The sequence below is a fragment of the Hyla sarda genome, chromosome 6, assembly GCF_029499605.1.
Source record: "Hyla sarda isolate aHylSar1 chromosome 6, aHylSar1.hap1, whole genome shotgun sequence".
Taxonomy (NCBI): domain Eukaryota; kingdom Metazoa; phylum Chordata; class Amphibia; order Anura; family Hylidae; genus Hyla; species Hyla sarda.
Genome location: NC_079194.1, coordinates 274,328,497 through 274,341,620, shown reverse-complemented (window position 1 = coordinate 274,341,620; position 13,124 = coordinate 274,328,497). Strand labels below are relative to the sequence as shown.

The 13,124-nt window shown below is 44.8% G+C and overlaps 1 protein-coding gene across 1 annotated transcript in view; it reads right to left on the bottom strand.

The window, feature by feature from the left end:
• CCS (copper chaperone for superoxide dismutase) overlaps positions 1 to 13,124 on the bottom strand; it is a 44,133-nt gene that overhangs the window by 16,416 nt on the left and 14,593 nt on the right. Inside the window, exons 2-5 of the mRNA XM_056527373.1 lie at positions 8,298 to 8,370; positions 6,990 to 7,127; positions 3,385 to 3,562; positions 2,239 to 2,299 (exon numbers count right to left, since the gene is read on the bottom strand). Coding sequence (XP_056383348.1) covers positions 2,239 to 2,299; positions 3,385 to 3,562; positions 6,990 to 7,127; positions 8,298 to 8,370 — 450 coding nt within the window. The remainder of the gene's footprint in view (positions 1 to 2,238; positions 2,300 to 3,384; positions 3,563 to 6,989; positions 7,128 to 8,297; positions 8,371 to 13,124) is intronic.

Genomic DNA, 13,124 nt, shown 5'->3' with positions numbered 1-13,124 from the left:
AGAGGCATTGGATGCTCCTTTTACGGTTGAGGAGGTGGAACAGGCTATTCAGGATCTTCCTCACGGGAAGACTCCGGGTTTAGATGGGATGGTAGGCGACTGGTATAGGATGAATGAGGAGCGACTGGCCCCTATACTCCTTAAACTGTTTCACTCGATAGCTGTTGCAGATTCCCTTCCAGACTCTATAAGTGAGGTGTTGACTGTGGTGCTTCCCAAGCCTGGAAAGGACCTGTTGCTGCCTGATTCTTATAGACCTATTTCCCTTTTGAATGTTGATATTAAGATATTGGCTAGAGTGTTGGCTACTCGCCTATATGGGGTCATTAACTCTATTATTCATCCTGACCAAACTGGGTTTATGCCGGGTAGAGCTACTGATGTTAATGTGAAGCGCCTGCAGATTAACATCGCAGTGGTGGGGGAGGGCTTTCCTACTGGAGTGGTGGTTAGTCTGGACATTTTTAAGGCCTTTGTCGGTCCTGTGTCTCTATCTATGGGAGGTCCTGGGTGCGTTTGGGTTTGGACCCCGATTCTGTGCCTGGGTTCGCTTGTTATAAGATAGCCCCAGGGCTCGCATTCACACTAACTTGGATGTTTCTGCTTCCTCCTGGGTCATGGGACGAGGTAGGGGTGCCTGCTATCTCCCTTTTTGTGCTGGCAGTTGAGCCATTGGCGGTGGCCATCTGTAAAGATCCCACTATCTGTGGTATTCCCAGGGGGTCTGTTGTAGAGAAGGTTTCCCTTTATGTGGATGACACACTGGTGTATTTAGTGGATGCAGGGGGTTCTCTAGTGTTTCTTATCGACCCACTTTACCAGTTTTGTTCGATTTCAGGCTTGCAGGTCAACTGGGCCAAGTCCTCTCTAATGGCACTCTCGCCTGGAGTCCCCCTCCCCTCCTCAATTCCAGCAGGGGTGCAAGTGGTCCCCCATTTTAGATGCCTTGGGGTGGTGGTTACTGCATCCCAGGAGGAATATCTTTCCCTGAATTTGGAGCCACTCTTGTGCTCCACTGTGGAGCAGTTGACTGCCTGGTCCTCACTCCCTCTCTCTCTGGCCAGAAGGATCAATATATTTAAAATGATTTACCTTCTTAAATTCCTTTATCTTTTCATTTGGCTCCCGTGATCCCCCTAGGAAATATTTTAGTAAACTGTGTGATGCTCGGGGATCCTTCTACTGGCAGGGAATGCCTCGCAGACTTGGTCGGGCTCTTCTCCAGGCTCCTAAACCACATGGCCTAGCTGCTCCTGATGTATTTAACTATTTTCTTGCCTTTCAACTGGTCTATGCAGCGTGGTGGATCGACCTGGATCTGTCGAACTTGGCAACTGCCTTGGCTGGAGCGCTCATGGGTTCCTATGAAGTTCTCACTAGCTCGCTCTACAGGTATCACTCTCATTCTTCCTTTCCTATTCCCCTACAAACTATAGCTAAAGTGTGGTCCGTGGTGTCGAGCAAATTCCTGCAGCCTCTAGTATCTCCTAGAGCACCCTTGTGGGGGAATGTACATTTACTCACCTGCATGGGTTACAGGAGGCCGGATTCTGGGGTTCTCATGGAATTAAGTTTGTGATCCATTTGTTCGGGGAGGATCAGGTATTCTTATCCTTTTTGGACATGAAGGAATGTTATGGCATCCCTGGAAATGCCTTTTATAGGTATCTTCAGCTGAGGCATGCGGTTCAGGAGCAATTTGGCTCCCTGACATTTACTCCTGTGTTTTCTGATGTGGAGCTTCTCCTGGGCACCACGGATCTTTATAAACCCCTTACTCAGTCCTATGGTCTCCTCCGGGGGAGGGGGGGGGGATTTGCGTTTACCGGGATGTGTGTTTGCGTGAGTGTGCGTTTGCCTATAGGTGTTAGCCTGCTTCAGTTGGGTCCCAGATGCGCCTTTCCTTCCAGCTGGTGAATATTTTTGCATACCTTGCATCTTTGTTATTGTGATGGAGTAAGTCTGTGGACCTACAGAGGCGATTGTTTTATGTTTCACCTTGTTGGTGATGTTTGTTAAACTGCAAAACTAAATAAATACAAATAAAAATAAAATAAAAAAGAGTTGCCGTTAACCCACAGCTAGGAACTTATCTCCAATGGTAAAGTCAAAATGCCAGATCATTCTATCCCCGAACATCTGGGGTAAGAGGGTAGTTGGGCAGTGATTTAGATCCCACTAATATCAGTACAGGCCCCTTAAAGATAGTTCTAAATAATAATCAGAAAATATACTTACACTATCTGCTTGTCCTGGACTCCCATGTGAATTACCTTCAGGATTGTAATGTCCACCACATCTGTTTCAAAATATGTTTATATCAGATGAGTGTTCTCAATGGTTGGCTTTCCCAATAAGGTAAAATTATATTATAAAAACATGAATACCACTGTGAATGGCAAGTAAAGGAGGTTAAAGGGGTACTCCGCACCCCTAGATATCTTATCCCCTATCCAAAGGAAGACCGTGACGTCACGACTCCGCCCCGTGTGACGTCACGCCCCGCCCCCTCACTGCAAGTCTATGGGAGGGGGCGTGACGGACCTCCCAAAGACTTGCGTTGAGGGGGCGGGGCATGACATCACACGGGGTGGAGTCGTGATGTCACACTCTTCCGCCATTGTGGTCAGGATCCGAAGCCACAAGCAATGCCGGTGTGAGCTGGAAGCCGTACAGGAGAGTGCTGCAGCCGAGATCCCGGTGGTCCCAGGCAGCAGGACCCCGGCGATCTGACATCTTATCCCCTATCCTTTGGATAGGAGATAAGATGTCTAGGGGTGCGGAGTACCCCTTTAACTCTGGTACAATCATTAGTTGTTACACGCTACCACAGACCAACTGAGCATTTATTACCGATACATTTTTACTTAAAGCACTTTCATACAGGTGAAACAATGAATTCATAAATGTAAGTAATGCCTTCCCACTAAAATACTATTTCTTAAAGATTTTATTCTAAGATGCAAAGCTATCCCCTATCCATAGGATAGAGGAATAACTAGCTGATCATTGGGGCTCAGACTGCTGGGACCTCCCACAGATCCTGAGGACAATTTACTCCCTAACAAATTGAGCAGCAGCCTGCATGTATTGTCAGTGCTTCATTCATTCCCTATGGGGCTTCTATACATTGCCAAGGGCTGAGCTCAGCAATGTTCTGAAGCCCCACAGAAAAAGAATGGAGCGCTGACCACACTAGTGTACAGCAGTTGTACTCGTTCAGGGACAGTTGTCCTCTCTTTTCGGAATCTGTGGGAAGTCCCAACAGTTGGCCCCCACCAATCAGCTAGTAATGCCCTTTCCTATGGCTAGAGGATAACTGCATCTTGGCATGACTTCTTTTAGAACACAATATTACATCTCATTTATTAAACAAGAAATTACCTCTCACATCCCATTGAGAGATCACCGAATTCATTAATATGAATACCATGAAGTCCAGGACTCAGCCCATCCACAGTTCCATCAATAATACAGGTGTTCTCTGAAACTTGAAGAAAACGAACAACACCCTGTAGTGATCCCGCTCCTGCCAACATAGCTACAGCTGCTCCTAGGTTCTCTGAAATGACAGCATGGATTATACATTTAATGGTAAAGATAGTATGGTATATAACATGGAAAGTAAACATCTAACAAGTTGTGATTTAGATATAAGAAGTCATTTGGAATGGATTTCCACCCATATGTTATATTTATCTGTATTAAAGAAATCTGCAGAGGACAATATTCGTCACACCTGCCCTTACCCAAAAAGGGGTCACATGGTAAGCGCAAAGCACACAGATCTGACATCATACAAGCTCAATTTGTGTACATTGCTCAAATAAAGGGAACACTTAAACAACACAATGTAACTCCAAGTCAATGAGACTTCTGTGAAATCACACTGTCCACTTAGGAAGAACACTGATTGACAATCAATTTCACATGCTGTTGTGCAAATGGAATAGACAACAGGTGGAAATTATAGGCAATTAGCAAGACACCCCCAAAAAGGAGTGGTTCTGCAAGTGGTGACTACAGACCACTTCTCAGTTCCTATGCTTCCTGGCTGATGTTTTTGTCACTTTTTAATGCTGGCGGTGCTTTCACTCTAGTGGTAGCATGAGATGGAGTCTACAACCCACACAAGTGGCTCAGGTAGTGCAGCTCATCTAGGATGGCACATCAATGCGAGCTGTGGCACATTAGACACATCTCTAGCGCCAGCTCTCTAAGATTTAAAGGGCCAGTGCACCAATGATTGGTGCCTGGCCCAATCAGTCTAAATAGCCTCCACCTGCTCCCTGCTCATATAACCTCACTTCCCCTTCACTTCCTTGCCAGATCTTGTTGCCTTGTGCCAGAGAAAGCGTGTATAGTGTTTGCCTTACCAGTGTTCCTGACCTCTTGCTATCGCCATTGACTACGAACCTTGCCGCCTGCCCTGACCTTCTGCTACGTCTGACCTTGCCTCTGTCTAGTCCTTCTGTCCCACGCCTTCTCAGCAGTCAGCGAGGTTGAGCCGTTGCCGGTGGATACGACCTGGTTGCTACCGCCGCAGCAAGACCATCCCGCTTTGCGGCGGGCTCTGGTGAATACCAGTAGCAACCTAGAACCGGTCCACAGACACGGTCCACGCCAATCCCTCGCTGACACAGAGGATCCACATCCAGCCTGCCGAATCCTAACAACTATATACAAAATTACAAAAAATGGAGAGGCTCCTGTGGGAAGGTTTGCAAAGTGACCCGAGCTGCCCAATCTGGCACCTGTACCTAAGGTGTCTGAAAAAGACTACTAAATGATAAGAAATATTGAGGCTCAAGGTCGTTAGATAATGTACAGACTTGTTTATTAAATGATGGTAAATATCAAACTGATAGATCTGGGATCACAGGGCCCTTGTGAATCCACAGGTTCAGAGTGATTATTTGGTTAAGATAATAAAGGTATTAAAATATAATATAATATAATATATATATATATATATATATATATATATATATTAACACAAGACCACTGTAGATATAATAAATAAATAAATAGCTTATACTCAATGATACTTTATAATTCAATCAAAACAGCTATTCACTGTAAAGCTGCCAATAAATGTTCATTGAAGCGCTGTAGCAGTCAAAAGAAATGTCTGTATTACTATATGCCAATAGGATCAAAGTTCCTCGCAATGAAATAATTCCTCACAATGTAATAATTGTGATGATTATGTGTCCATATACCAAAAGGTGGCGATCAGAATAGTCTCTGGATTCTGTCCCTTTTTAGTGCAGTACCGCTGATTTAAAAAATAAATGCCGGCAATTGATCAAACTATGCGCATAGTATAAAATATAGAAAACGCTCACCAGTCCGGATGCAGATTGTAGATAGTATATTTACCACTTTAGTTACTGGAAACGATGTTCCGTGGCCGTCCCGTGCCCGCTCTCCGGCCGGAGAGCGTACCGCTGGAGTCTCGGCCGACTCCTATTGACGCGGGGCTTCAGGATGGTGGGCAGTGTTCTCGGGGGCTAATTATATAATTAGCTGCTGAAGAAAGGACCTAGTGGGTCCTGAAACGCGTCCAGCGACCCCCCTTAGAGAATTGAGAGACCACCTGTACCATTACTATTATCTGCATCTCATCACTTCGCAGAGACCTGTCAAACAGCCTGTGAGCACGCGGCCTGTGAACACGAGCGCGCTCTGTAACCACGAGGACGCCACTGAGATTACCTGCTTGTGGAAGCACCGCAGCCCCCGAGAACACTGCCCACCATACTGAAGCCCCGCGTCAATAGGAGTCGGCCGAGACTCCAGCGGTACGCTCTCCAGGCGGACAGCGGGCACGGGACGGCCACGGAACATCGTTTCCAGTAACTCAAAAGTGGTAAATATACTATCTACAATCTGCATCCGGACTGGTGAGCGTTTTCTATATTTTAAACTATGCGCATAGTTTGATGATTGCCGGCATTTATTTTTTAAATCAGCGATACTGCACTAAAAAGGGACAGAATCCAGAGACTATTCTGATCGCTACCTTTTGGTATATGGACACATAATCATCACAATTATTACATTGTGAGGAATTATTTCATTGCGAGGAACTGTGATCCTATTGGCATATAGTAATACAGACATTTCTTTTAACTGCTACAGCGCTTCAATGAACATTTATTGGCAGCTTTACAGTGAATAGCTGTTTTGATTGAATTATAAAGTATCATCGAGTATAAGCTACTTATTTATTTATTTATTATATCTACAGTGGTCTTGTTATATATATATATATATAAATATATATATTATATTTTAATACCTTTGTTATCTTAACCAAATAATCACTCTGAACCTGTGGATTCACAAGGGCCCTGTGATCCCAGATCTATCAGTTTGATATTTACCATCATTTAATAAACAAGTGTGTACATTTTCTAGCGACCTTGAGCCTCAATATTTCTTATCATTATATACAAAATTAGCCAGTCAGATAACCCGCATACGAAGGCAGAATAAAAATTAAAATTATATTGCCAAATTGCAGTGTTCTGACCCCTATAACTTTTTTTTTCATACTGTTTTTTTTGCACCATGAGTTGTAATTAACAGTACCACTATTGTGTAGTTACGGCTTTTTGATTACTTTGTTGTCTGTTGTGTTCTTACCAGTTTTGTGCAAAAAAAAAAAAAAAGCCGCCGAACGAACCCTGAAGGGGTTGGAGCACAACAGGAGTGCACTTAGCATTACAAGTTACCGTATTTGCCTTCTCCACATTTTCAATGTTCGCTCCCTCTGCTGGTCAATAATGGGAAATATGAAAAAAAAAAAAAATTTTCATATTTCCTTAAAGAAGAATAAAAAAATATTTCAAAAATATATAAAAAATTTGAAAAATGTATATCATATCTAAAAAGAAAAAAAAACAATACATTTAGGTGACACATTTCCTTTAAGTGGCTAATGATACAGGTAAAGTTATTCAATGCCCAAAATGTCAACACACGTGATCTAACGTTTCCCATTCCTTTCAGCACAGCTCTCCGTCCTGTACTCTCCAGCAGCTTCTGCACCTCCGATGCCGGCAATGTTGTCTCCACCACAACAGATTCAGATTCTAGGCTGACATCTACATTCTGTACACCTGTCCAGGGAACAAGTTGGAAAATAAAATAACCATGCATTTATATGGGCACCCTTAGGTGTCATGACAGATGTTAACAGAACCTAACTTCATATTTTATTCTTTTATTAATACGTTCGTATACTAGTATGTTGAGGCCAAAATCCAAATAAGTGCAGGTGCTGCGAATTTGCTTTCGATGTGCTATGGATCTGCAGCTAAATCCTTAAGGGTCAGTTCACACATGCGTATTTTCTGCTGCAGATCTGCTTCAGCAGATTTTGATGGCCATTGAAGTCAATGGACAGCAAAATCTGCAGCAGCAAATCCGCAGCAGAAATATGCACGTGTGAACTGACCCAAAGGTTTTTTTCGCTGAGTATCTACTGTGGAAAATCCGCAGGGGATTTTTTTTACCATTGACTTCAACGGGTCAGCAGAAAATCCGTAATAGGCAGATTTGCAGATTTTCCTTTGTACCCATTGAAGTCAATAGTAGCAAAATCTGCTGTGGATTATCCGCAGCAGATACGCAGTGGAAAATCCGCAGGTAATCCGCCCGTGTGAACATACCCTAACTTTGGATTTAAAATACATTTTTTTTTAACATACAGGAATAGGGACTCCTATTTATCCCCGGAATACCTGATCTTTTGCAGTACTGAGCGGTATAGCATACAGTACTGTATGCATCGCTGCTCAAACATCCTAAGTGAGAACACCTGGCCCAGAGAATGTAAAGTAGTGAGGAAGGGAGTCTAGGGAAAAACAGGCGCCCAGGGTTATCCAGCCCATCTCACCTCCGTTGTTGCTGCAAAAGGGCACTTAAGTGGTAATAAATAAGACATGGGCTGGATTTACCTGGGCTATTATCATGCTGACAAGCACCCCCAGGCAAAATAGTACTGGGCCCCACCATGCACAGTAGTAATTCCTGTGCTGGATCACAGAACGCTTTATTTTTGGCTCCCTGTTGATTATTTCATACTGGCTATTTCATACTGGCTACCAGGGTACCTCCAGCTGTTGCAAAACAACAACTCCCAGCATTCCCTGACAGCCAAAGGCTATCCGGGCATGCTGGGAGTTGTAGTTTTGCAACAGTGTGAGGCACACTGGTTGGGAAACACTGATGTAGACTAAGGCGAACCATAAGAACAACACTTATCTTAAGCTAGTACATTTTATTACCTTTGACATCCTGTAAGGCGCTCTTCACTGCAAGGACACATTTCTTACAGGTCATCTGGACTGCAAACTCCAGCTAGCATAAATAAGAAAAAAAGATGAATGTGAGAAAAGAAATAGTAAATTGAGGTATTGAGACACTTGTACCTGCAGGATTGTTTATGCAAAGAAGGAGAGGTCAGTGAAACCTTGTGGAAAGCCCCGATTCCTGACTGAAATTACAAATATGAATATCCCCTCAATGATGTTTGCCTCATGTTCCTCCTGAAGATGGTGCTAATTCTGTGAAACATGTAGAGGGGGCAAAATAAGTGATGGTTAGCCTTAATAGGATAACCTAATTTATGGGAGGAGTCTGGAGGCACATTTATACTCACACCCAGGGGCAGGGGGATGTCTGACGGCTTCGTTCCTGGGCGCCTCAGCACTTCCGGTCAGCTGATCTTGCTTCTTCCGGCGGCGGTAGGTAGGAGCGCAGTCTATCTGCGCCATGGTTTTGTTCCTTTCCGTCTCCTCTCCCTGTGGGTCACGTGGCTGGCTGGGGCCGGGACACCCAGCGCCGTCACGGACCTTCTGCATGTGGGGGGTAGAGTATGACGGAGCCCCGGCAGCCTCCCCGCACCGCTCAGCTAGCGGATGGGAGCGAGCTGCACGTTAACCGTTGCCAGGCAACCGCAAGTCGGGCTGTGCCCTCGTCACAACATACAGTTGTTTGGATAGGCAGGGTTATGTGGGGGTCCAAGTTGTGTGGGGGGGGTCTAGAGTTATGCGGGGGTTTGATAGGGATATGTGGGGGTATGAGGTCTTATAAAGCAGCCATAAGGATAGGAGTATGTCACAGCAGCTGTTGGTATTGGTAATAGGGCACTCCCTAGTTCATCCTGGGTGGTCTTAGTAGCTGCAGTGGTCATGGCAGCTGTTCTTGGGGGTACCCCAACATTTAGGGGCCAGATACAAGCTAAAGAGATTTGGGGTTCCGTTGGTACAGGGGCAGCATAATACCAGTGATTTGATTACCCAGACATCAACATTTACTTGTGTATGTATTATTTCTTACTGGATCAGATGTAATTTTACATGTCATGCTGGTTGTGTACATTCTTGCCTCTTTTCCTCCTGCAGGTCCCTATCTCCTCCCATCACGTCTGAGGGTCATTTATCTTACTGCAATTTCCTCCATTATGTATGTATTTGTTCAGGTTACGATTTACCTTGCTCTTTCTGTATTATATCATTGGTATCCACTATTCTTTATGTCATTACAGTGGGAATTACGTTTTATTTCGAATCCACGGTCCCTGCGATTACTCTACCTTTGTCAGTTCTGTGTATGTATTTATTTTGGTCAGGGGGTTTCGTCTCTTGGTTCGTTATTTATGCTTCTAGTGATTCATGGTTGTTTTCCCAGACAGATTATCTTCAGGTCCATCTCGCTTCCTTACGTTCTGAATCAGGTATTTTTGCTAGGAGGTTGTAGGATGGCTGTGGTTCACCTTGTGCTCATATAGTGGAGTCAATTGGGCTATTATCTTTTCACAGTTCTACAAGCTATTTGTCGTGAGTATCACAGCTTCTTTAGGGTGATTCCTTATTGCCGTATATCACCCCTGTGGTTTGGAGCAAATTCATTCTCTTATCGTTTCTCTGAGAGGTTGGTTTGCCGGGTCAAACCTTGACGCCTCACGTTATATGGGTAGTTTATATTAAGGTTAGTGGGTGGGACTAGGGGGGGGGGGGGGGGAGCCAGTAGAGGTGGGTTGCCCTCGTCAATCCTCGTGCCTCGTACTCTGGCTTAGCTAGTTCACTTGTCTTGTCTGGTCACCTTCTAGAGGCAGACTGCTTGTCCTCAGTGGAGGATTTATCCGATCGGAGTTGCGTATGGAAAGTTCTCAAATACCGATTAATATATGGATTTGTCTGCACCTCATTCTTGCAGCACACCTAGCGTCAATTCCCTTATACCATCTGAGGAAGTCACGTTAAAGTATACATCAGTGGACACAGCAATACAGCGGATTTTGCAGTTAGGGGCAGGTACATGGCTGTTGAAAGCCGACATTTCAGACGCCTTTAAGCTGTTGCCTATACGACCTGATCTCTGGCCTTGGCATGGCATTAAATGTAACGGGCAATATTATTTTGCAACCCGCCTGACCTTTGGGGCCAAAAGCAGCCCGTGGTTATTCGACTCATTCGCTACAGCTCTTGAATGGATCCTAGTCAACCACTGGTCATGTGAGAACGTTCTGCATTATTTAGACGACTTTCTGCTGTTGGAAGCCCCTGCCCGTGAGCCCAGGGATTTGGGGACTCTTCTATCGGTTTCCGGAACCTCAACATTCCGGTGGCAGATAGGAAGGTTGAAGGGCCATCATCCTCCATCACCTTTTTGGGCATCATCCTTGACACCATAAGATTGGAGTCCAGCCTACTTCAGGACAAGCTGGATAGAATTCGTTCAGTCCTACACAGTTTCTCTCATACCATGGTGACTAATCGACAGCAGCTCCAGAGTCTGTTGAGAATGCTAAATTTCTCTGTAAGAATTATGCCTCAAGGGCGAGCATTCGTCTCCAGACTTCTGGCCCTGTTGCCTTCTGCCCCTGATCCCGACTCCCCGGTGGTACTTGATCAAGCAGCCCGGGCAGACTTGATCATGTGGGATCACTATTTGTCAAACTGGAATGGGATTGTCATGTTTATCCCGAAGGCTGATGAGTTCTCTCCTATTGTAATATCTGACGCCGCAGCTTCAGGTGGCTATGCAGCCATTTTCAAGTCTCAATGGTTATGGGGGGCTTGGCCTCCAGAAACCCTCCAATGGCCAGAGTTCTCTACCACCTCAGCCCTGCTGGAAATTGTTCCTATAGTGGCGGCTGCACTGACCTGGGGTCATCTCTGGTGAGTTTAAACAGCTGTTTTCTTTACGGACAATACTGCCAATAGGGACATCATCTGTAAGGGTAGATCCAAATTATTCAGCATCATGTCTTTTCTGAGGAAACTGACTCACACCGCTTTAATTGGTAAATTTCACATTGAATGTGTGCATATCGAGGGGAAAAAAAAGAATCTAGCAGCTGATGCCTTGTCACGCTTTGACTTCCAGGCTTTCCGGCAACTCATGCCAGAAGCGGACCAGATGGCCACTACGCCACCTCCTTTCAACACTCTGATGCTGGATTGAGTGTTCTGCATGCAGGAGCAATTAATCTGATTAATCAGTCCCTTGCCAAGACTACAGCTAGATCTTATGGGACAGCTTGGAGGGCTTTTCTCAGATTCCAGCAATTACACCTTTCTCCTTCCACCTTTCAATATTCAATATATCCTATCCTTCATATACTTTTGCCACACTTCTCTAAAACTGTCACATAACTCCATCCGTTTGTACTTGGCTGGGATTCAACATTTCCATTCACTCAGTCATCCCAGTTCCCCGTCTATCATCAGTTCTCATGCCGTAAAAGCAGCCTTGAAGGGCATTCTGAAGTCTGGGAAACCAAGACCTGCGGCCAGGGCACCGCTGTCAGTGACTACCTTCCAGCAGATCAGCATCATTCTTGACAATAACCCATTTGGTCCTGGTGGAAGTCCAGTGATCAAGGCCGCCATGTATTTAAGTTTCTACGGGTTACTCCGGCCAGGAGAGTTTACCAGAACCACTTATGGGTCAGATTTTCTCCTTATTAGACGCTTGGTTCCCACAGACTCAGGATACCAGCTTCTGTTAGACCACTCAAAAACCCAACAAGTCACTCAAGCTCGGGTAGAATATTTCCCTACAAATAACCCAAGGTGCCTCGTGAGTGTGCTGCGTCAATTACTAGGATCACTTAGGGGTCAAGCCCCGGAATCACCTTTACTCCCTTTTCCTAAACTGGCGCTTACTACTAAAGATTTTATCAAACACATTAGAATCTTGGCACGTAATTCCGGCATCGACCCGGAAACCATAACTGGTCATTCATTTAGAATAGGGGCTGCTTCATCGGCCTCAAGGCACGGGGTTCCTTTTCACATAATCAAAAGACTGGGACGGTGGAATTCACCTTGTTACCAACTGTATATCCCTAACCCACAAACTGAAATTGCCCGAGCCTTCAATGTGTTGGCTAATGTATAAAATGTCATTGTTACTTGCAATAAACTTCCTTTTCCTGCAAGTTGGTGTTTTGCCCACTTCTTACTTCAGGCTAACCTATTCGGCCGGGAGGGCACACACCAGGCCTATGTTATAGTTAGGGTAAACCATACACGCTTCCTGGTAAGAATCCGACCATAATTGGTTTTAAGACACCGTCCCTATGTTTGTGCTTACACCGGGGGTACTGCAGACTCCTGTGTACATCCTGTGTGTACACCTATAAAAGGGAAAGATATCTCTAGGAACAATTACAATTTTGTACTGTATATTAGTACATAGGGACAGTTATATCTTTTAACTCACCTTTTCTGATGTCACCAACACAACTGATATTTCATTTTATATTGAGTTAATAAAAGTTATATTGTAAGAGAAAAGATTATAAGGGCATTTAGTACCCCGGGCCTTTGTGCCCTGGGTTTTTAAGATTAATGTTAATTGGAATCCCTGTCTTCCCCATTGGGCTTTTTTTTGTTATCATGTATTACAACTTGGCTCCATTCACTTCAAAAGGAACTGAGCTGCAGAACCACAGCCAACCTGGAGACAGACAGGGAGAGGTTTTTGAAAGAAATTAGCTCTTTTTTGATTCCTGGATAACCCCTTTAACCTCTTCAGGACATAGGGCGTATGGATACGCCCTGCATCCCGAGTCCTTAAGGACCGAGGGCGTATCCATACGC